The sequence below is a fragment of the Astyanax mexicanus genome, chromosome 7 (genome assembly GCF_023375975.1).
Source record: "Astyanax mexicanus isolate ESR-SI-001 chromosome 7, AstMex3_surface, whole genome shotgun sequence".
NCBI classification, from domain to species: domain Eukaryota; kingdom Metazoa; phylum Chordata; class Actinopteri; order Characiformes; family Acestrorhamphidae; genus Astyanax; species Astyanax mexicanus.
The window spans coordinates 5,993,090-6,019,263 of record NC_064414.1 but is presented as its reverse complement, the minus strand read 5'-3'; the positions used below and the strand labels follow the sequence as shown (position 1 = coordinate 6,019,263).

The following is a 26,174-nucleotide window of genomic DNA, read 5'->3' as shown; positions in this document are numbered from 1 at the left end:
TTTTTTAGTCTAAATAAATAAACATGTTTAGTGCAAAATAACTACTTAGTAAAAATGTGCAAGTAAAATAAAGACTATATAAAGTAGTGCGCACACCATACCTAGCTTTAGTTTGAGTAAAGCAGGTAGTTTAGTCACACTGTTTTTTCTGTGGACACTTTTGAGTCTTTATTTACTGATATTATTTGGTTTGAAACATCATATAAATATGTTTGAAGCACTAAAGGTAAATAATAATATTGGTTGGGGAAGGAGATTTTTTGTAGATTTAGCTTTACCGCACTGGGATGTCATCAATATTTTTAAAAAGAGTAAGCTCCGCCCTTTCTAACCATATATGGATTATGTTTATGTGTGAAAGGATTTCCTGAGTAATCAAGCTAATAGAACTCAAGGTGCAATTTTGAATGGAAAATCCATCCGTCCGTAGGGTTCTAAGGGTTAACCCTTTCAGACCCTGCATCAAATACTATAAACATCATAAAATAAATAAATAACTAACTAAATAAAATCAGCGACTCCAACATTAGGTCATATCAGCACCACAGAACAAATAAGGTAAATAAAGTAATACAAGCTCATTTTTGCTCATTTGATTGTATTTTAGAACATTTTTTTTTATCATATTTAGGAATAAAAACTACATTAAATAATTTATCCATTGGATTTATTATACGTTTTATTAAACACATGTTACTGTTCACAGTGCAAGGTGGAAAAAGTGTGTGAACCCCTAGGCTTATTACTTTTGTAAGAGCTAATTGGAGCCAGGAGTCATCCAACCTCATATTATTTTATATTATATTATATTATATTATATTAGGGTAGTAGAGTAGGTAGTAAGCAACATTCTAATACAGGTCTGAAAGGGTTAAAAAAAAAAGAAAATTCAACCCCCAAGAAAACTCATTCTGCTGTATCCTTTGCTGTGCCTGTTCTATATATATATATATATATATATATATATATATATATATATATATATATATATATATATATATATATATATATATAAACACATTTTCTAAGAGGTATATGGCATGCTTTAATACACAGAGAAACTTCTTTTTCTTCTCTACATTATATGTTAGGTTCTCTTATTATTATAAATGAATTTTCAATAGACTCTCAAGATCTCATTTCTCAAGAGCAGTTACTAAGAGTTTTGAAAAAAAAAAAATACTCACATCCTTTTTTCCTTCTTCTTCACATTGCACTTCACTTTTTTTTTTTTGCAAAGAAAAACACATTTTAATGCAATTTCACATTTTTTTTCTATTTATTTAAATGTGTCAGATTTTTTTTTTTTTTTTTTTTTCAGAATTAAAAAAATTGTATAGTCTATTTTGCTTGTGGCATCTTCCTAAAAATAAACCATAAACATTTATTTATTTATTTTTTTCATGTTTTTCAGGAAACATATGACATAAAACATATGACAGTTGCTATGGATATAAAAAATAAATAAATAAATACAATATATATATATATATATATATATATATATATATATATATATATATATATATATATATATATATATATATATATAAATATTTGAAGATTATAGTTTTTCATACAGTTGAGCAGTAGAACCAACCAGAAAAAAAAAAAAATCCTAAATCAAATTCTAAATATTGTGTAATATAATAAGTGGTTCAGCACTCTATGGCACTGCCACTATGGTTGGGAAGTGGCTGGTTCGAATCCCAGTCATGCAGCTTGCCATCAGCTGCCGGAGTTCCGAGACAGCACAATTGGCCTTGCTCTCTCTCTAGGTGGGTACAGTAGATGGCACTGATTCCCTTCATCACTCCTACGGTGATGTGGATCAGCACAAGGCTGCGTCTGTGAGCTGATGTATCAGGACCGAGTCGCCGTGCTTTCCTCCAAGTGTTAGCGCTGTGATGCTATTCGACAATGCTGCATCAGCAGCAGTGAGAAAAGAAGTTGAAATTTGACATAGAACATTATAAAAAAATAAAATAAAAATGGAACTCTGTTGAATTTATTACCAGAAATGTATTCCTGTCCCAGCAGAGATGAATCCGCACGTTCGTACAAATATGTCTCCAGCGTTAAGAATATATTAATGCTAAGAATATAAATGGAATGAATATAAATCCTAGATGAAGTGTTTGTGCTTCTAGCTGCTTGACGAAGATGACAAGTACCTTTCAGCGCTCAATTACTGCGTTCTCTTTACCACTGACAAAAAGCGCAAACACTCGGAGCAGGAACTCAAGCAGAAAGCTGCGATTGCATCTGTAAGAAGTGCGTCTTCTCCAACCTCCCTCGCTTCCTCTCCTTTATTCCCCCTCTCTCTCTCTCTCTCTTTTTCTTTCTTTTTCCCATCTTTCCGTTGCTCCTCCTTTCCACAACAAAGCTCGCTGCCAGCCCTTCCTTTTCCATCGTCTCTCTTTAAATGTTATTCAGCTGAGCTCCTTCTCTTTCAGTCTTATACAATATTTATTCCAACCAATCCAATGCGCTCGCTCTTCCTGCCCCTCCCCCTCTCCAACACAGAACCAAAACACTGCAGCCATTCAGTAAGCACTTATTTACTTATTTACTACTTGTTTGTTTGTTTATTTATTCATGCCGCCGCACAAACACAAACTGCACTTTATTTGATATCATCCAGAGCTAAGTATATTATACAGTAAGGATATTTAGTGAACTAAGAGGAAGATGGATAATAAGTAGAACTTGAGTAGAACTTCCTCTTTCAGAGTCCATCCAGCATCTACTAAAAAGGACACTGTGGTCTAAAATATATTTCTGAAGCTCCAAATTGACAAGAGGCAAGCAACAGTAAAAATAATAAATATATATCTATGGACCCTCTGCACACTGTAAACCCATACGTTGTTTGAACTCAAAATATTTAAATCTATTTTACATAAAATATGGATATTTCTAAACATTACTCCACTATTTTGAGTTAGTTGAACATTTGTGGGCACATATATACATTTAAACTGAGATCTTTGAGTTGAACCAACTTATAATAACTGAGTTTAGTCTGTTGCCATTGGCAGCTTCTTTTCCATTGGCTTCTGTCACAATTTATTTGCATACTGGGTGTGTCACCATCAGTGTGTAGTGATTCCCCTTGGGCTACCTTCGAAACAAATCAAGTTCCCCTTTAATTGTAATTAAAACTTGATGTTTTCGATGAATTTATGCTAACTCACGTTTTCATTCCCAATTACTTAAAAAAAAAAAAAAAAAAAAGAGCAAACCGGCTGCCTTAAAAAAGTTAAATAAACTCAACTCATCTGGTCTTACATTAAAACAAAAATAAAAAAAAAGTTAAATCAACTTCCCCTTTAGTTGTAATAACTTGATGTTCTAAGTTTTTATTACCCATTACTTAACTTTTTTTAAGGCAACCGGTTTCCCCAATTTTTTAAAGTAAATTCAACTTATCCAGGCTATACAGTGCAGGAATGCTTTAAAAACACACTCTCCACGGGTCACCATGCCCAATGCCAAATATGTCCTGTGGAAGTGAAAAACCCTCCTGTACTGTGCTGTGGGACAATAAACCTACATTCTCTCTTGAGTGACGGAGCTCCATTAAATACCTCTGTGATGAGCTGGAGCTCCAGAACAAATCTTCCAACATCAGTACCTGACCTCGCTAATACTCTCCTGAGGATAAATGCAATCAAATCCTCTTCACACATGTTCCAACATCTAACGTAAAGCCCTCCCTGCAGAGAAGAGGCTGTTACGGAAAGGGAAACAGCACCAAATCCCTGTTAATACCCTCAATTTCAGAAGCAACGTCGGGATGAGCAGGTGTCTACAAACCTTTGAATAAATAAACCAAAGCCAGCACAGCTCATACACTCGCAGCATTAATAATAATGGAGAGGAGGGCTTTACAAACCCAACAGAGAAGAGAGATATGACTGATTTGCACTGACAGGTGATGTCATCTGCTATCTCAGAGTGCTATACGTATCAGGAGGTTAAGACGTGCTGTCATATCTGATTTTTCTGCCCACGTTTGATGTGTTTCTGATGTTCTAAACTGTAAAAAAAAAAAAAAAAAAAAAAACAGCAGCGAATGAGAAAGGCTGATCCAATCTATGTAATTCACCCTGACCTCTGAACGCAACCTCACTGGATGCTGTGGATGCTGTGTTTTGAAGAGGAAAAATCTCGCAATTTTTAGTCTAATATCTGGTCGCAGCATTTACCAACTACACAACAGGTTCTAGGCAGTTTTGACCAAGGAATCCAAGGAAATACATCAAATATATTAAAACAATACAAAAAATATGCTATAAAAGATGACAGGAAATGCATATTAAATTCTGGATTGTTCATGTATTAAAAAAAAAAATACAGTGTCACTACTCTATAATATAATGCAATTACCGTATTTTTCACACTGTAAGGTGCACTTAAAATCCTTTAATTTTCCAAAAAATCGTGGGTGCATCTTATCTAGAATTTCCTCTCGGGGATCAATAAAGTATCTATCTATCTATCTATCTATCTATCTATCTATCTATCTATCTATCTATCTAGCTATCTAGCTATCTAGCTAGCTAGCTAGCTGCTAACCCCAGCTAGCACTGCTGGAGCAGCATTAGCATTAGCCATTAAGCGTGCTAAGCGCTAGCTCTTTGACTGTTCAGAGGTGAGTATTATCAGCATATAGCCTACTGATAACCCCAGCTAGCACTGATGGAGCAGCATTAGCATTAGCCGCTACCCAAGCTAAGCGCTAACTCTTTCGCTGTTCAGAGGTGAGTATTATCGGCCTGTAGCCTGAATGTTTCCCGCGTTAAAACAAGCTACATGTTGTTTTACCCAGCCGTAGTGAAAACCTGGAATTGTAAGCTTACTGTAAATAAATGGAAGCACTTTATTCACCCCCCCAAAAAAAACAGTTTGGGAAATCTGAGAGAAATCTGTGTAGGTTAACACCCAGTGCTCGTTTGACTTTAAAAGAAAGAGAGTTTTTTTTTTAAAGAATTACAGTTATTTTTACCTAACTTAAATTAGCTTAACTTAGAATTGAACTAGAAAGAAAACACGTCGACACCACTGTTCCTTACTAGTGTCACATAATCCAGTATGCCTTATGTATGAAAATAGACTAGAAAATCAATGTTCATTGACCGTGCATTTTATAATCCAATGCGCCTTATGTATGAAAAATACAGTACTAGATATTTTAAATAGTTGAAAATGGGTTACATCCTGTACGAAGTCACACTTTGCGATAAATGAAACTGTAACTTGCTCTCATGGTCTAGAACACAATGGCCAGGCAGTCAGACATTATATAAAACATAACTGAAAACCCAAGAGAAGGTAGCCCTGGTGGGAAAGACTACTCACTGATGGTGAGTGATGCACTCTTTTACACCTATAGGGAACTACACTGAAATTACTTAAGATTTTAGGGGGTGTTAACAAGTTGTACACAATGTGTTTACACCGTGTGAACACAGCATAAGCTCACAGTACCTCTGGAAGGCCACTCCCTCACCAACTTAATTTACCCAAATTCATACCTATAAAACCCCAATGGGCTCCTTGTTGACTAAGACCATTCGTAGCACCACTACAATCACGCAACACAATGCACTTCTTCACTAAAGTGACATAACTCCATAACACTAGCCTCCATGGTATACCTATACCCAAGCCCCATTGGCACCATTAGTCAATATTATAGCCCATCATAATCACCTGTCAAAGCTGCTGAGCCAGATATTAGATATTAATACACTGCATCAAATGGGCAAACACACTAATCCAACAAACCTACTCATTATCCATTATCGGAATAACATTCTCAGTCCTTAATGGATGTTTTTTTTTTCTTTTCTAATATATTTTGAGAATTAATGTATTTATTTAGCATGCAAAAACAGCCCTGACTGTTGAAGCATAGACTCCATAAGACATAGCCAGCATTACATTTTTCTGCAATTTGTGCTAGGTCTACTGTGAAATTAGACCAGGCGGCCTAGCCGTTGCTTCCCACTCTGCATCAATGAGCTTTGGGGCACTCCTGACCTGGTTGCCGATTGATTGGTGGTCCTTCCTTGGAGCACTTTTGGAAGGCACTGCATACAAGGAACATCCCACGTACCCTGTTGTGATATTCTGGAAATGTTCACAGCATTGACAAATATTGTCAAAATCAGTCAGATCCTTAAAGTATTTATTTGTCCATCTGTCTGTTTGTCTGTCACCAAGAAGGATTGCAACACTATTGGTTATTGGACAGTGTTGGATACATAATTTGAAATGAGTATGCTGATTTTTGTACATAAGTAAGTAAGCATGAATAAGACTTTGGCCTAAAAAAATGTGGTCCAACATTCGTGGACCTCACCGCAAAAAAAAAAACACAAGTAAGAAGCAGAATGTCTGTGACTGTTCTGTAGAAGATCAGTCAACTGGAAACACAGCAGGAGCTAGCAGATAGCATCATCCTCAAAGACTGGAAAAAAGGATGAAGTTAGCAATTCACTGGTGGCTAAGCATCGCCTAACTTTCTTCCAAAGTCTCCTGTCATAAAGCAGCTGGCACGTTGTGGGAGGGTGGGCTAGCGTGGACTAGGCTGTTAAGCGTCTATATCAGAAGTGCTATGTGCTATGTTCTTTTTTTTTTTTTCCTTGAGAGCTACTCAGTCTGTTCACAAAGGCCCTACAACATACTCCACCGGTAATTGACTTGGAGCCTCCAGGCTTGACGGATACAGACAGTGGGCTAATTGGCTTATCAGACCATCACTCAAACCTGTTCAAGGTCTAGACCTCCGTGTCCCTGTGTCTCTTAGCACATTTAATGAATGTCACCATTACTCGGACTTCTTTCCATTATGCCAGGGTGGGGTGTCATGTCAGGACCCCAACCCACCCTCCCCCCGAGACCTGAAGAAGCTGCTGAAATGTCAGCGGGACTGACAGCACTTGCTGCGCTGATCAATGGGTTACAAATTGCATGCCCTGGATTTAGCAATAGTTTCTTTTCAGTCTGAATCTTCCTCAAACTGATAAGATTTTAGTGGATGTCTTGGAGAATGAGACACTCCACAAGTGTTACCTCAGGGAATGGCTTGGGAAGGATGTTGTGAGGTGTTATCTTGTGAGCAAGGCTTAAATCCAGTGTCTTTCCATGTGCTTACAATGTGCAAGGCAATGTGAATTATCGAAATTTGGGCGTAAAGTGGTCAGTGTTTTTTAAAGCACTGCCACTATGATGGAAGATTGCCATCAGTTGCAGGAACCCCGAGAGAGCACAATTGGTCTTGCTCTCTCTGGGTGGGTAGATGCCACTTTTTCCCCTCATCACTCCTAGGGTGATGTCACTCAGCACAAGGCGCCTGTGAGCTGATGTATAGCAACCTAGTCGCTGCGCTTTCCTCCGAGCGTACTGTGATGCAATCCAGCAATGCTGCATCAGCAGCAGTTCAGAAAGAGCCAGTGGCTGACTTCACATGTGTCGGAGGAGGCATGTGCTAGTTATCACCTTCCTTGTGCTAGGTAGCAGCTTAATCGGCTTAGCTAAATTGGGAGAAAATAGGAAAAAAGTTATTGGCCCCTACTATTGTAGCTTTAATTGTAGCCTAATGTACCCTTTCATCAATGGTTAGGGTCTAACCACCGGCTCATAGCCATTTGAAAGCATTTGGGACCCAAATTTCATATTTTGCCGGCTGCAAGAATAAAAAAAATTGGCTAACTGGCTGCTGTCAGCAACTAGTAAGAGCACCTCCTTTAGGGGGATTGTGATAACAGTGTCATTGTACTTTCCTGCTTTGACCATCACAGAATTTAAAGAGGCACTTACACAAGTTGGCATTGTTTTAAATTCTTAACCAGTTGTTTTCTGGGGGCTTCAGGCCAACTTGAGGCTCTAGGCAATTGATTGGTTTGCTTGCCTTGTTGCAACGGTCCTGCACAGACCTACTCTTGGTTGGACAGTCTTTGGGAAATAGGCCTAATCTGTCAACTCTGCAATGGTCTTGACACCTGTAACCATATTTATGTCAATGAAGGTGGCAGTAAAGAATAGCGTGTCAAATGTATTGTTGTTATTACTGTTAGTTACATGGTTATTACTAATGTATTACACATAAACATTAACAAATCTGTATCACCTTATTGAAGACATGGATGTTGGTCGGGAGAAGTCTGTGACTACTGTTTTTTAGACTTTGTTGAACCAGGTACTGATGATGTTTGATAAGAATCTGTGGTCTTTACTTAACACCTGAGCAAGCCCTGAATTGACGTAAAAGTAAAAAAAAACCTTCAGGACCAGAACTGTCTGGAATCACTGTGCCAGAGAGGTGGTGGACCATAATTTTGAAAGTGTATGATGTAAATAAGGTTTTCTAACAAGGTTTTAAGTGGCAGAGATTGTTTATTGTTATGAGTATAGTCCATTTTGATGTCCTTATTGAAATTGAGAATCTTTTGTTTTATCTCTCAAAGGGTTTTTCTCAGCAACTAAAAAACCTTACCATACAATCCATGATTGTTACTTTATTGTAACACTCCTACCATGGCCTCCTGCTGAAATCATGCCCTCGCTATATCACCTTGTCATCTTGTCCTCTGTTTTTTTTTTTTTTTTACGGGCAGGAGAAAAAAAAGAATAAGATTATCCATCTACATTCTGAAACAGTATACAGCAGCATCCAGCAGCCTTGTGAAATGAATCCAGTGCGCCATAGAGCACACTTTCCATAGAGGCAGTGGGGGCAGTGAGCCTCAATGATATTGGCAGGGGCTTTCCTCGGCTTTCAGGCGCGCTTTCAGACCCAGCAGTGGCTGCGGAATGAAAGGTGGGATTGGAGCGGTGCTGCGGTTGCGCTGGAGAAAGGCTTAGTGTCTGCACTAATGAGAGCCGGGCTTTTACACGCTGACTGGAGGCAGGAAAATCCAATGTCGACCTCCGAGATGGAATAAATAAACAGAGCTGGAGTGCACAGCTCCGCTTGCTTAGAGAGCAGCTTTTCTTCTTTCCCTCTCCACTGGCTCTTTTCTTCTAAATATTCCTGCTGTTGCAAGGCTGTGCTGCCCTACAGAGACAGCTGAACTAGGGTGCACTGATAGAATAACTCATATGACCTCTAATGATCCAATAGATTCATCTCATTTGAAATGTTGTACATATACAGGGGTTGGACAATCAAACTGAAACACCTGGTTTTTTTTTTATTTATTGTGGTGACGGACAGTTCTGGTGGAAACAGGAGAGTTGAGGTGCACATTGAATTCTGTCGTGATTTGATCAGCCGTGGTTTTATGTTTTTTGGATACAATCCGGGTTAGCACCCGAACATCCCTTTCAGACAGCTTCCTCTTACAGCGTCCACAGTTAATCCTGTTGGATGTGGTTGGTCCTTCTTGGTGGTGACATGCTGACATTACCCTGGATACTGTGGCTCTTGACACATCACAAAGACTTGCTGTCTTGGTCACAGATGCGCCGGCAAGACGTGCACCAACAATTTGTCCTCTTTTGAACTCTGGTATGTCACCCATAATGTTATAGTGTGCATTGCAATACTTTGAGCAAAACTGTGCTCTTACCCTGCTAATTGAAACTTCACACTCTTACTGCTCTTACTGGTGCAATGTGCAATTAATTAAGATTGAACACCAGACTGCTTCAATTTAGCCATGAAACCTCCCACACTACTGTTCAAAAGTCAGGTGCGCTGCTGACGGAACTGAACATATACACATGCTGGCTGAGGGTATCCAGGCGAAATGTGGAACAAAACTTTGTTTTACAGCTTGGCTCAGAATACATAATACTTTCCTAAAAATGAGAATTCCTTGTTACTTTTAACTGTATGTATGTTTATTTGCATCTTTTTAAATCATATTTGGTGCTTTTTTCAGACAAAAACACTCTTATTGCTAAGATAAATGGATAAGTTGTACAGCGGCAAGACTAGCGTGGCTGTCTGTGCCGCTGTACAACGCCCTCTATTGATGACATATGATGAGACGTTTTGAGGGTTCCACTGGGCTGCTTTGATTAAAAGCACCATGGTTCTTATAAGCCTGAAAGGAACTGGTTCAAGAACCAGAATTCTTTTGGTGGAAAAGCACTAGAAATCACTTCTTCTAGTCTTGGAGTTAGATGCCCAATTCCAAGACACTAGGCAAAAATGATCCCCAAAAATGATCTGGTCGTTTTCAAGTTCAATGCTGTTCCATACCCCACTGGTTTCTAGCATAAAAAAACACTTTTTCTCTATACCCCACTATAATCTGTATCTCCCAACCTTCACCTGGCTGCTCAGAGCCCCTCAACACTAACGTTCTTCTCCAGCAGAAACCCGGGGAGCGTATTTCTCTCACTGGGTCTCATTGAGCTGTATGGCATACACTCTGCCAGTGTGCCCTGCTGCTGGCACTTCTTAGAAGCACAGTGATGTAAGTGATGTGAAAGTTGCGGAGAGCTGGGAGGCATATCCAGGTTTTGTGAGAGGTGGCAGAATGTGGAGAGGATGACTCATAAAAAGGCTTGATTCCCGCAGGTATGTAAACAAAAGGCTTTGTAGACAGTTCAGCAACCAACAAATAGCTTTCCTTAAATGGGTTCTTTAGGGGGACCGATTTCTAGATAGCATAGGAATGGTGGGAATCTCCAGATAGTGATTTGCCAGACAGTCCGGATAATGGGAAACAGACTGGGGGCTTCTGGTGTAAATATGAATCGTGGCTTTGTTAGACGTCTTGTAATATCTTCCTAACTCAACTGGAGAATCCAATATCATTGTGGTTTAGTAAGCGCCATTCATCTCAATACAATGAGAGAATGGAGCGGATTGGAGTCTCATCGATCTGTTGTTGCTCGCCTCACCGATGCTTCATCTTCTGAAAGCTCAATAGTTCACAGATTGTTTTCTGAAAGCTCTCCTTCTGAAAATGTCAAATTGATAGTTCAGTTTTGAACAAGCTCCAGATTGGAGCTGTAGATCACATCAACATTTGGATCCAATTCAGGAATTTAGACGGTTCATCAGCTCCTGGTTGATTCTGGCAGTCGACTACATCTTCTACTTGGTTATAGACTCCTTTCAGTGGTAGATACTCCAGGTTCAGAAGGTAAAAAAAAAAAAAAAATCCATGATTTCCAGGTTTCAACTACCTAGCTGGTTAAAGCTTCGGTAGGTTGACAGATTCAGGTTGACAGATTTTTTCCTTTCTGGACCTGGATTACCAGAAAAATAAAATCCGCAAACAAAATTCTAAGAATCAAAATGAAAAAGAAAATGTTACAAATTTAACAGGAAAAAAAAAATATAGCAAATACTATGCAGCACTGAAAAAGAGACCACTTTCTTTTGATTTTACCAAATTGAAAACCTCTGGAATTTAATTATGAGGAAGATTAGTGATCACATGCCATCAAACCAAGCTGAACTGTTTGAATTTTTGCATCCGAAGTAAAGGTGTAAAGTTATCCAAAAGCAGTGTGTAAGACTGGTGGAGGAGAACATGCCAATATGCATGAAATCGAATTAAAGAATATGAACTTTCTTTGCATTATTTAAGGTATGAAAGCTCTGCATCTTTTTTGTAATATCAGCAAAGTTTTAATTTTCTGCAAGTAAATGATCTAAATGACAACATTTTTATTTAGAATTTGGGAGTAATGTTGTCTGTAGTTTAAAGAATAAAACAACAACTCAAACATAAACATACAAATAGCAAAATCGGAAAAACTGATTCATAAACTGAAGTGGTCTCTTAAGTGGAGTTATGTATCCATAACTAAATTTTGGGAGTTGATCCACGCCCTCACTCCTCCCACTTCCTTCCCTATTTAAATCGTCACTTCCTCCCTACATGCTCGCTGAACAACCTCGCAGTTGAACGACGGTTCATCCTCTGGCTTTCTCAAAGACTACAAGGTCGCACTTCCAACACTCAGTTGCTGGAGTTCCCAAGCCTTTCACAGTCAGACCTCTTCTTAAATCCTTGCAGCGGTCGAAAGATCTGATTAAATTTTTTGGGGCTTCGGCTTCACGCTTTACAGCGAAGCTGCCCCGAACTCCACCCCAATACTCTGAGTTCGCTCCCCCTCTTTTCTTCTTCTCTGCCCAGTCAAGGGCGTGGGTCAATACTAGCAAAGTGGAGTTATGTATCCATAACTAAATTTTGGGAGTTGATCCACGCCCTCACTCCTCCCACTTCCTTCCCTATTTAAATCGCCACTTCCTCTCTACATGCTCGCTGAACAACCTCGCACCCACCTCCTCCCCATCTTCCTCCTTCGTTAATTTTACTATTTTTCCTCATGTATCTCTTCATCAGAGGGGGGGCTTCGGCTTCACGCTTTACAGCGAAGCTGCCCCGAACTCCACCCCAATACTCTGAGTTCACTCCCCCTCTTTTCTTCTTCTCTGCCCAGTCAAGGGTGTGAGTCAATACTAGCAAATTAGTTACTTTACTATTCTTTCCAGCTATTTGAAAATTATTTCAGTTTGGATTTTGCCAGTATTTTCTTTCATTTTTGTGTTTTTGTGGATTTTCTGTGGATTTTGCCGCTAAAGACTAAAGATTTTTGCTTCTGGACTCTCTCATTTGCTCGTTTGCTTCTCATTTGCTTCTTTTGGCACAGTCTTTACAGGTGAATGGGTTTGCTATAAGTACTTATGAGTTAAAATAGAAGCTTATGACCACCACTGTAAACTTAACAAAGTACTCTACACTGTTAAAATGAAAAAGTTGAGAAAACTTAACATTTCAAGGCAAGGCACTAGATATTTGAGTTTTGAGGCCAACTAAAACTTTTAGGTTTTTAAAGAGAAAAAAAAAAGACAGTTAAGTTAAGTTGTGCTAAGGAAGATTGAAAGATGCTCGATAGGACAAGACAAGACAAGACAAGACAAGACAAGTCTTTGGTTTGTTTTATCTCTTACTGTACAACTATAACAGTAATGAACCAAGCTCTGAACATCTTTCCTTACAGTGAAGATCAACATTTTACTACCCTTCTTCTTCTATCTTCTTCTTATATCTGCTAGCACTTTGCTAATTATATGTAAATTTAACTTCTGCTCACTATAGGAAGTTCTAACATGAGTTTATGGAGAGAGTCATTAATATTAAATGTAATTTTTGTGCATCGCGTCTTCACAAAACTCACCGCGATGGGTTTTTCAGAACAAACCCGGAACATGTAGCTTTCAGTCATAGAAAGTGAAGCGTATTCTATCAGAGCGCATATTAATGGAGGTTTTATGCCTCCACAGTGCGAGTCTAGCTCCATACAAATCACAAGCGGCAGGCAGACGGAGCTGCTGCCCACCTTGGTCGCTCTAACAATGAGTCTGAGTGGGTAAAAAGCACTCCAGCTCACTTTGAAAGAGCGTTCACTGGTGAAAATGTCAGAGTGGGTCAGGAGGAAACTGAACAGCTTATTATGAGCTGACCTTGGAACGGGAGCGAGGGAACATGAGGCACGAGGCGGCATCCGAGCCATTCGTTTAGCTTCTCTGCTGCATAAGTTGGAGCGCTTGTATCACTTCCTGTTTAAACAACTTCAAGGCTGACCGGCCAACGCCACTTTATTCACTTTATGTTATGCACCACAGGTGTTTCTGTGGCAACCGTGAAAATGTCATTAGAAGAAACGTGTGACATTTGACACTGTATCTGTAAGGTATACACTTAAAAAAAAGTTTCTAAATGGTTCTTTAAACAACTAAATTATTTATTAGCTAATTAGCTAATTCACTTAATTAGTTAATTAGCTAATTGTTCATTAGTTAATTAGCTAATTTACAAAGTGACTCATTTATTAAGTTATTCCAGTTATTCCAGAGGTTGACCAATGTAGTGTTAAAACAATGGAGTGTAGCCCAGCATAGTCAGACCAGGACCAGACCAGGAATTGAACCCCAGTCTCCCACATGATGTGGTAGCTTACTAGTAGCAGGTAGTGGTGTTATCCACTACACCAAAGCACCCACAATTTACTAATAATGCTTCCTGAGTTAAAGGTAGTGCTTTCACAATAAATCACATTGAATAATATTGTTATATTATAACAGCTAGCTTAAACTGCATTTCCCTCGTACAGCAAAAGACAGAGAGCGCTCTTCACATTTGTCTTCTCAGTTGTCATGTGACATAACTAGGCTGGAGATGGAGCGAGGCAGACTAAACTACTGCACTTTTTACTTGGGGACAAATAAGTGAAGCAAACTAATTTATATTTAATTTTTTTTCTCCTAATTTATCTAGGCCAATTATTTCACCCATTCAGCTGCTACTCAGCTGTATATCCTCCATCACAGGTGATGGCACAACACAAGGAGGGTGGAGACTAGCACATGCCTCCTACTCCAACACAGGTGAAGCCAGATTCCGCCACTTTTCCAACTGTTGCTGATGCAAAATTGACGAGTAGCCAACACTCCATCAACCTAGGAGTGTTGGGAAAGTGGAAAAGAGGGATCTACAGTACCTAGGTTTCCAGCATCTAATGGCAAGCTGCATGACCGGGATTGGAACCAGCAATCTCCCGATCTTACTGGCAGCGCTTTAGCCTGCTGGACCACTCGGCACCCTCTAATTTAGAATCTAAATTCATTCATCAATATCAGGATATTCAACATGGTAATCACATACTGCATTTGTTGTCCATATTGTAGACCATATACACTGCAAAAAAACTAAATCTTAGCAAGTGAAATTTTCTAAATTTAAGGCAATAAATCTTATTTTCTTCTCTGATAAGACTTTTTGTCTTACTAAACATTGTAAGTGTTAGATTATTTTGCTTATTTTAGGGATAATTATCTTAATCATTCTTACTTAGAATTTGTACCTTATTTTTAAGTAATTTGAACTCACAATAAGCACAATCAAGCAGCAATCAAGTTATTCTGATTCTTGTGTCCAAAAACAGTGACATTTTTGCTTGATTTAGGTGTTACTTCACTCATTCTGAGACTTTGCCATTGCTTCTTAAAAGAAATCTTACTAAGAAAATTTTGCTTAATATACATATATTTGTCTTAATTTGCATAAATTTTGTCTAGTTTTTTGCCAATGGATTTTTTGCAGTGTAACACCCCCTGGGACCATAATTAATATTTTACAGGACATCAAAACACGACTAACTATGCAGAGGGTCAACAACACTCTTCAGCAAAAACACTGTTCAGATTGCAAGCAAATCAGATTTGTTTCTTGTGTCAGAAATGTTATGAGATATGAGATGACGCCCCACACTGTGGTATTAAAGTTGGTACCAGTTCCAAAACTGCTCTTTTTGGATCCCCACATTTCTGTCACTTCTCTGGATTTAATGAGGTTGTTGTTTGTTGCATTGAAATATTTTGAGTATATGAGTAACCAGAGGATCTGGACTGAGATATGCCAAAAATCTGATTTGGCTTGGCAGTCTGAACATAGCCCATGACTACTGGCTTAGATTATTGGAAGCCATATTCAGTCTTGGAGACCTCTAAACTCTGGGTTGAAGTTTGAGTACTTTATTTATTCTAATATTTCTGATCCAACCAATCTCTGAATTATACAATTCTTCTTCAACTAAAAAAGGGAAAACCGATGCTTTGGACTGCTCCTGTTTCTGAAGCTTAGTATGAAGACCACAGCACAAAGCTCCTCAGGTTGCAGCTTAATGGGGTGTTTGTTCAGGGACTTAATTAGTGGCAGACATTTTTGAAGAGGTTAAGCACCTTCGTGCAGGAGTCAAATAAACAGAACACCTAGAACAACTCTGCCAATTACCAGCACTCAAATGAGAACACTTGTCCCCGGCTTCCTCAGGACCCGTCCGTTTCCACTGTTTGCTTATTCCGCCTTTAACGAAGGAGATGCCTACTCATCCAGAACCTCTGGCATTTATTTGACTTTCATGAACAGGCAACTAGCTCAAAAATGAAAAAAAAAAAATGTTGGCACAGTGAGTTCATAGACAATCCAGCAGAAATGCCTACCAAAAACGTGCCCGTCTACCGCTTCCGTTTCCAGGTTTGGGAAAAGAAGCAGGCATCACCAAGGCAACCTGCCTATAATGAACTTCTGCAAAGTGCCACTTTTAATTAGCAGGGAAGGGACCTCAGACAATTCTCAGGCTATGACAGAGCTGTCATCGTTAGCATGACTAAGCGCTCCGAGCAAGAGGCAGAGTCCCAGAGAGAAATAATCATAATTAGATGGAGATAAAGAAGGAGAAAGAGGAAAAGAAGAAAGAGACGAAAAAAAAAAGCAAGAGCCAAAACACTAGAACCGTCTGACAAATTGTTCCAGAAGGATCATTCTTTCGGAAAATGGAACATGGAAAACCCCATCAGTTTAACACCATTGAGCCAGAGCTTGACTCCTTATTCTCCCCAGTTTCCTACCTGCAGTGCTTGTGAGGGCCACTCAGGGTCTCGATGACGAAGCATTCCCCGTCATTCAGGCAGTAGGCCAGGTCTTTTTCCTGACAGGGCTTGAAGTGCTCCGATTTCAGAGGTGGGAGGGTAGGGGCCGCTGCGAAACAAAGAAAGGGAAACACAGGTGGCTGGTTAGTGCTGAAGACGTTCATCATACACTCAAGATATTGCGAACATACACTGTAAAAAGTGAAGCATGGAGCTGTTCATTCAAGCTAATAAATATGATTGAACACATAGTACAATTATTGACTTTATTGTGAAACTCAACCTTTTTGAATTTTGATGTGTCAATTTTGATTCAGACTAAATTAATTACAATTCTGAAGGAAATAAACCAAATGTTTTGGTTCCACTGAAATCATACTCGAAGAAAAGAGATAAGGATGTAATATTTTTAATTTGAATCAAACATGAATTGCGCATGCGCACTGTGGAGCACGGGAGAAGTTGTAGAGAAGTGCTTCAGAGCACTGAGGGAGAGAGGGAGAAAGTGCCTGAACGCGCTCGCGAGAGAGAGAATGAGAGAGGGAGAAAGTGCCTGAACGCGCTCGCGAGATAGCAACGCATGCTTATGGTATTGTGGCGTCGGGACTGGAGGGGGGGCGCAAGGAATTATGGGAGCTCACCCTGTTGGGGGAAGTGGGTGTTTTTCTGCGTGTTTATGTTACTGTTTATCCCAGAGTTTCATGTCATGTTTTATTATCACTGTTCTAGTATTATTCATGTAGTTATCAGTTATGTGGTTTGTGTAAGTGCCTCACCCTTTGTGTGTTTTCTGTGTGTGGGAGTGGGGTTAGCTGCGTTGGAGCTGTAGTAAGTTTCACTTTCAAAAGTGGAATCCCATGTAAATCCAGCTCTTAGTGTCCTCCTCAGAGCAAAATAAAAAGAGCAAGAGAGCACTGAAACGAATCTCGCTGGTAATCCGTCCTCTTCCACGCCACAGTAACTTCTGGAACTTCTGAATATGCTGTCATGATTTTTTTTTAAGTTCGGTTCAATTTAAATGTATTAGTTTGGTTCCGAAACTGAAATGTAAAGAATTTAACTTGGATCAAGGTGAATAATTAATATTGGGTCGAGTGAAGTAATATGGTTTATGTCAAAATAAAATAATCAGGTTGTAACAATTGACTTTATTTAGATTGAGTGAAGTCAAATAGTTTAGATGCAACAAATGGACATCATTTTTTTTAATTTGAGCAGGGCTACACTTTTTACAGTGTACTGTAGGCCCTGGATGATGTACAGTGGTTGGACAATGAAACTGAAACACCTGTCATTTTAGTGTGGAAGGTTTCATGTCTAAATTGGACCAGTAAGAGAAGAGTGTGAAGGGTTCATCAGCATGGTAAATATTGCAATGTACACAACATTATGGGTGACATACCAGAGTTCAAAAGAGGACAAATTGTTGGTGCACGTCTTGCCGGCGCATCTGTGACCAAGACAGCAAGTCTTTGTGATGTATCAAGAGCCACGGTATCCAGGGTAATGTCAGCATACTACCAAAAAGGACAAACCACATCCAACAGGATTAACTGTGGATGCTGTAAGAGGAAGCTGTCTGAAAGGGATATTCGGGTGCTAACCAGGATTGTATCCAAAAAACATAAAACCACGGCTGATTAAATCACGACAGAATTCAATGTGCACCTCAACTCTCCTGTTTCCACCAGAACTGTCCGTCAGAACAATAAATTATTGTGGTCTAAAACCAGGTGTTTCAGTTTTTTTTTTTTTTTTTTTTTTTTTTGTCCAACCCCTGTATATCTAAACCGAGGCCAGGGAAACACTGTCCCAGGCTACTGACCCGGCCTGTAACTTCTCTAGGACTATAACCTAAATGCTTTCCCATTACTCCGAGCAGAATCTGTCATTAGGCTGGGCAGAGGCAGCGCTACAGCGTACGGTGTGCAGCGTTAATACAATGCGCTGGGTGTTTGCTTTTCTGCTGATCCGTGACTGTGGGAAGATGGATGAGGGAGAGGGATAATCGCTCTCTGTGGCTTAATGAGATTAATATAGGAAGCAGTCCACTGTTCGGGAATAAGACTCCATCATGATGAATAGAATCAGGCCCCGCGTTCTCGCCAAAGTCGAGAGTAATATCAGAAGCCCTGTTCTTTTTACTCTCCCCTGACACACACACACACACACACACACACAATCATTCCACTACTGAGACATTGATCTGTCAGCACTGTGATTGTAAAATCTCAAAAAGCGCTCAGACAAATCAGACGACTGTCAGGGAGCTATTGTTCAGTATGCAAACACATGTATTCATATGCCATAATTTATAATCCATGGTTAGTTTATTAGTTTATCACTATTTGTAATCATTTCTATTTAAATAATACATGTATAAAGATTATAATCTACAAAATCAAAAGGTTTTATTATAATATGATTAATAATTTTGTATTTTGGTATTTAATTAAAGGCACAATTTCTTTTATAACGCTTCGTTATACTTGATATAGCGGTAACACTTAACTTGGATGGTCCATTTTATGGCCTTGTTGATGCCCTACTGACACTCAACTAACACTGAATTGAATGTCCATTAAATTTAACTTAACCCTATGTTGAATGTAAATGATTCAAAATAGAACCTAACAGTACACCTAACCCTAACTTTAACCCTTAATCAACCATAAAATCAAACCCTACACCTAACCCTAACCTTAACCATTAATCAACCCTAAAATCTAACCCTATACCTAACCCTAACTTTAACCATTAATCAACCCTAAAATCTAACCCTACACCTAACCCTAACCTTAACCATTAATCAACCCTAAACTCGAACCCTAAACCTAACCCTTACCCTAACCTTAACCTAAGCTTAAAGTCTAACCCTAAACCCAATCCTAAAATATTAAGATAAGCGTTTGGATTAGAGTTGAATGTAGGGTTAGATTCAATAGAGAATCATTTACTTTCACCTTTTAGTTCACTTGCATTTAATAGACATGTAGTTGAATGTTAGTTGAATGTCAGTTGAGCATCAAAGAGGCCATCAAATGGACCATCCAAGTAAAGTGTTACCGATATAACAACATCAGTACCATAGTTAGAGTGGTATATTATTAGAAAGGTATACCATAGTTTTACAACTGTTATACTACTTTGATTTTATTATTCCTTGCACCTTCACTTAATACTGGTATTATCAATGCAAAATGCAACTTAACAGAGAAATCAACCCATTTATTTTGTACAGTTTGACATCCAATCAAACATTCTATTATTCAGGAAATTAGATAATTTATCCATAGTAATGAATGTATTGTTACCAGCCCAATCTTACATAAACTTCAATTAAGAAATTATTTAACGCTTTAAATATAGCTTTGCGATGGGTTGGCTCACATAAAGGCTCACATAAACATGTGAACAAGGTAGTGATAGTATTTTATGGGATGCTACATTAGGAGGTGGGGCTTCAGATTGGTTCCCCCCAAAAATTATGCAGAATATGAAAGTTGCGTCAAATAATCTGAATATTTCTTGCACCAACACTTCAACCAGTTGGTCTTCATGAACACTGGAGGATTTAACCATGAACCATTGGAGGATTCAACTTCTTCAAGGCAGCACACAAGCACTCAAATGCTTGCCTAGTCTTTGCAAAAGCTTACAATTCCCACAGAAGGGGATGATGGTAGAAAAGTAATGCTTTCGAAGTGGTTTTCAGCCACTGGGCCAGGTAACCTTGTCAAAATAAACGGCCTCAAGAATACTGTTAGATTCTCAAGAAACACATCAGGCAGTCTGCCTGAAAACCTTGGTCTTGGGCAACCTTTGGCATCTCATTCAACAGAGATTCAAGTAAATGATCTAAAATGTACAACCAATGTGAACATGGGGCAGGGTTGGTGAACACTGCTTTAAAATGGGCAAAACACTGAAAAAATGTGTGCTTGCTTACGATTGGATGCGTATGGATTCTACCAGGAATTGGGAACTCAGGACCAGAGTCAAGAACGGTTTACTGACTAACAGCCTTATTTTAGTGATCTAGATCTGATTTAGGGCATGTTGGTGGTATGTCTTTGGTATCGTAATCATGGGTGTGGTTAAATTTGGGCGTAACATGAAATCGTCACCAATCATTAGTGTGTCACTTGCTCATCATTCCCTTTAAGAGGCAGGTGAGCTCTGACTTTGGCGCATTCGTATCTTAACAGCGCGGTGCTTTTGTGCATCTCAGCAAAAACAGATACTGACCTTTGCGTTCAAGATGTGGAGGTGCACCTTCAGCTCATTTAAGGGGACAGCATAATGTTCTTTTATCAGTTGTTCTGTTTATTGTTGAGTTAAAAGTCGGGTTTGCGCTCTGCAGCTTGAAGCACACATGGCACATCTATAGGAATGGACTCTGACTGTTGACTGTTGTCAGGGTTTTAATCAGTCAGTGGCGCACCTGTGTTTTCAGCAGATGAACACACCTCACTTCCAGACTACCACGCCCATCAGAGTAGATTTATTCCTAAACTCTGACGCTATTGGCAGTTGAAAATAGACTGTTAATGGGACTGTTAATCAGACTTAATCAGGCAATTACCCATCCAGTTGAATCTACTATGTTTGAGAACGAAAATTGCCAATTTAAGCAGGAATTCTAGAAAACTGAATCTTGCTGGATGCAGAGTTCCATAAACCAGAAGCACATTTTACAATGACAGATTTAACTTATCTCAAAGGTGATTTGTTCTGGAAATTCGCAACTAATATAGTGGGTCTGGGACATGATTCTCACTCCATACCACTCCATTCTGAACATTTCTGCTGATAATCCAAGCACTGCAACATAATCAGAACAGGGAGAACAGATGCCGCTCAAAACAGAAGCATGGTCAGATTAATATTACTAACAATATAACAAGAAAAAGACTACTAGACACAGTCATGATCAACCCAGTCAGTTAAAAAGCTTCATAGGTACACAGCATCACGATGTACCAAGTGCCCACTGAACCGGGTGTAATGAAACCTGGAAATGGACCGTAATGGGCCTTCTCAGTATACTAAGCTTGGAGAAACTTTAGCGAGAACTATGTGTCATTGTAAGTTCTTGTCCTCTGCTAAAAGCTTTTCGCCCCATCTCTTAAGAGGTCACTTGCAATTTCCTGCCTCAAAAAGACGGACTGATTCTCTTCTTTCATTCCACTGACCATTCAGTGCCAATAGCCCTTTCATCAGCTGATTGGTCCAGGGCTCTTTTATTTATTTATTTATTTATTTATTTTTATCCAGCCCTTCACGACAGAACAGGACAGAACCCAAACCCATGAGGGCCAGAATACTGCATTGCTTTATCTGCAGGGTTTTGGGCATCACCAAGAAATGTTAATGTCGATGTGTAACCTACTTGAAAGTAGACTACAAACTTTAGATTTAAGATAAAAAGATAAAACAAATATATTAAAGATCTGCATCTTAGTTGAACCATGTGCAATAAATGTGTTATGAATTGCAATGCACGCTAAAAACAAACAAAAAAAAACATGCAAACAAATATCCTTATTCATTAATATAGCTTGGAAGTTCCAAACTATTTCCAACAAACCGTTAACTAAAGATTCTTATCAGCTTACCAGAAATGGCTAGAAAATCTTTTTACCAGTATTTTACTGTGAATGTAACCAAAATCTGCCCAGGTTATCATGGCTACAGGTGCATCTAAAAAAATATCATTGAAAAGTTACTTTTTTTCAGTAACTCAGTTCAAAATGTAAAACTGAATAGATGTAATACACACTGAGTGATCTATTTAAAGTGTTTATTTCTTTTATTGTTGATGATTATGTTTTACAGCCAATGAAAACCCAAAAATCAGTGTCTCAGAAAAGTTTAAAATTATATACCAAGACCAATTGGTACATTTGGCAGTGTGGGCAGTGTGCCAAGTCCTGCTGGAAAATGAAATCTGCATCTCCTTAACAATTGTCAGCAGAGGGAAGCATAAAGTGATCTAAGATTTTTTTGGAAAAACACAACACTGACTTTAGACTTAATAATATATCACAGTGGATCAACTCCAGCTGATGACGTGGCTCTCGATTTTTTTTTTAGATGCACTTGTATAATTGTCAATGTTAGCATTGTTAGCGATTGCTATAGGTAATGATACATTCTGCAGCCTTTTGTACAGCAAACACAATTTAATCCTGTTCACAGATAGAGGTGATTTTGTCCACAGATTAGAACATAGATAATAAATAGGAATTAAACTGTATAAAATTAGAGTATTGAAGTTGATAAGGTTCTTCTGACTTTGAGTTTAAAATTGGTGGAGTTGAACATAAACAAATCTAAACTTCTTGCTCTTTTCCATTTGTTTTAATATCAGGAATTGACAGCAGTTTACTTTACTTTTGAGTAGTGTAAGTTAGCAGGCATTGGTGACTTCTACCACCTGGAAAACACCAAGGGCCATGGTGTTCCATCCACCAATGTGCCCAAGGCAGAAATACCCCTAGCACAGGGCACCAGTTCATCACAGGGTATCACACAAAATCATTCATTCATTCAGGCTCTCACACCCAGGGGCAATATAGACTGGCAAGCTCAACTACTGTGTGTGTTTTTGTAGAAGGCTGGAGGAAACCCAGAAGAATCCCCTCACACCAAAATCCTCACAGACAGTGAATAGAGTTGCGATCACACCCACAAACCCAGAGCCCTGGAGCTACGCAACACATCAACTCCCTGGGGTGCAACCTTACCACCCTGAAAAAAACACACCTGATCTAGCCTTCAGTCAGCTGTATTGGATTCTAACTCTACAGAGTGAAAGATTTCCAACACCAAAACTGGACAACCCTGTTTTAGAAAAAAAAAAAAAAACTGGCCAAATTGGGTTTCTTTACAGTGTTCTTTATCAATACTAATGTGACTTGATTTGGACTCTAGCCAACGGAGTTGTGGCTTGACTTAAACTATTGTGTGCAGACTTGTGAGTTCATTTGAAATATAGGCTAAGGATCTGTGGTTTGACTGGGACTCTAGCCAAAAGACTTGTGACTTGACTAAGACTTATGTCTAAAGACATGTGGCTTGAATAAGACTCTTGTCTAAAGACTGGGGACTTGAATTGGACTCTAGCCAACAGCCTTGTTGCTTGACTTGGACTCTTGTCTAAAAACTTGTATCTTGATTTCTAGTCTAGGCTACAGAAATGTAGCTTGACCAAGACCTTTGTCTAAAGATGTGTAGCTCTTGTCTAAAGACTAGAGATTTGATTGGACTCTAGCCAACAGATGTGTGGCTTGAATTAGACTCTTGGCTAGAGTCTGGGGGCTTGACTAAGAGTCTTGTCTAAAGACATGTGACTTGACTTGGACTCTAGCCAGCAGACATGATTGGACTCTAGCCTAAACACTTGTGGCTTGATGTAGACTCTTGTCCAAATACTTTAGGCTTGATGTAGACTCTTGTCTAAAGACTTGAGACTTGATTGGACTCTAGGCTAAAGACTTGTGGCTTGACCTGAACTCTAGCCAACAGACTTGTGGCTTGACTTTTACACTAGCCAACAGACTTGTGGCTGTAATTGTATTCTTGTCTAAATACTTGTGCCTTGATTTGGACTCTGGGCTATAGACCTGTGTCTTGATTTGGACTCTAGGCTAAAGACTTGTGGCTTGATTAGACTCCTTTCTTAAGACTTGTGACTTAAATTAGACCCTTGTCTTAAGACATGTGGCTTGACTTGGACTCTAGCCCGCAGACATGTGGTTTGACTTGAACTCTAGGCTAAAGACTTGAGACTTGACTTATATTCTTGTGTAAAGTCTGGTGACTTGACCTAGACTTTTGTCTAAAGACTTGTGGCCTGAGTTATACCAATAGTAGGAATTCTTATCATAATCCAAACCCTGGTCATAATCCTAACTTCTGAGTCTAATCTTATGTTTGTCCTGGATGTATTTGACCATTACCTTCATCCTGCTCATAATGTAGGTGGCTACAATATAGTCAGAATGCCTTATGTAAGAGACCAAAATGAGTCTGAGTGGTACATTTCCTCCCAAGTCTAGACTCATGATTATAACATTAATGCACTATGGAATAGCATCCTTGAAATACAGTAACTCATAATGGTCATTGTGAACTCTAACACAAGCATGTATCAATAAGCCCAGAGCCTGACAACCCACATCTCAATCCATCAGTGACTCACTGAGGAGCTGAAGCAGAGCAGAGTCACGTAGCCAGGCATTCATACACACTGAAAACACGCTTTCGTGAAATAGAACTGTTCAAAACACACACCTACACAAACACAACAAATAGGAGGAAGGTAAAGCTGTCCCTAAAGCCAAGCCAATCTCCGAGAAATAACACCTTCCCTCCTTAGACAGCCACTCCACTACTACACATATTGCCTCGTCCTATGAATCTGTAACCTGAGCTCAGAGGCTAGAAGACATGTCAGTGTGTGTATATGTGTGTGTGTGGGTGGGTGGGGGTTTGTGTGTGTGTGTTACGGGGGTGTGGACAACTGCCAATATTTCCCCCAGCCCTGAGTAATCTAATAAAGACAACATAGCTCTTCTTCTGCCTTCATATAGCCTTCCAATCAAAACCTGATAAAAAAAAAAAAAAACTAAAATCAAAACTGGTGCCATAATTTTGACCCTGGCCCTAATCCTAATTCTGGCTATTAGCATAACTCTGGCTCTATTTCTGACTATGGTACTGACTTCTTATGTCATACTCCCAAAATTATATGAAATAAATGTTTATATGACATGCTTTAGTTGTAATTATAGTATTTAAAACACCATATATATGCTTTATGAGAGGGAAAACTGTTATTTAAGGTATGAAAGAACATTTCCAATGCATAACATGTCTACTACCCTGTAATAAATGTGGTAATAATGGAAATTGTAGATGGAAAGATTGATTTTTTTGTCATATTGTGAGAAATAGCATAGGCTAGTCGTAAATATCCTACTACTGCTTTATAAGCATGTTATTTAATGCTTATAAATGTGTTATTAAGCCTCTGTGCAGATAGCCTTTAAATATAGTGTATCTGTAAGTTCTCATGTAACAAATTCAGGTATCAGTTCACAACTTCACATTCCAAACAAATAAAAAAAAAATGATAGCCACTTACTTCAGCATTAACTTCGGCTCTATTTCTGACTCTAGTACTGACTTCTTATGTCATACTCCCAATATGATATGAAATCTATGTTAATATGTCATGCTTTACTTTTAAATATAGTATTGAAAACATCATATATATGCTTAATGAGAGGGGAAAGTGTTATTTAAGGTATGAAAGAACATTACCAATACATGTGGTAATGTGTTGATTGTATTCCGCTTAATGAAGGGGATATGAATGGAAAATGTAGATGGGAAGATTTAATTTTTGTCCTATTGTGAGTAATAGCATAGGCTAGTCGTAAATATCCAACTACTGCATTATAAGCATGTTATTCAATGCTTATAATGCAATTCAATGTTATTAAGCCTCTATATAGGTAGACTTCAAATAGTTCAAAAAGTTCTCAGGTGACAAATTCAGGTATCAATTCTTCACACTTCAAATAAGTTGAACACAAATCATAGCCACTTACTTCAGCATTAATTTTGGCTCTATTTCTGAGTCTAGTACTGACTTCTTATGTCATAATCACAGTATAATATGAAATACGTGTTCATATGTCATGCTTTACTTATAAATATAGTATTTAAAACGTAATATAAATGCTTTATGAGA

General features: G+C 38.8%; 1 protein-coding gene across 1 annotated transcript in view; it reads right to left on the bottom strand.

The window, feature by feature from the left end:
- LOC103042844 (pro-neuregulin-3, membrane-bound isoform) overlaps positions 1-26,174 on the bottom strand; it is a 606,216-nt gene that overhangs the window by 196,500 nt on the left and 383,542 nt on the right. The window contains exon 2 of the mRNA XM_049481456.1: positions 16,391-16,520. Coding sequence (XP_049337413.1) covers positions 16,391-16,520 — 130 coding nt within the window. The remainder of the gene's footprint in view (positions 1-16,390; positions 16,521-26,174) is intronic.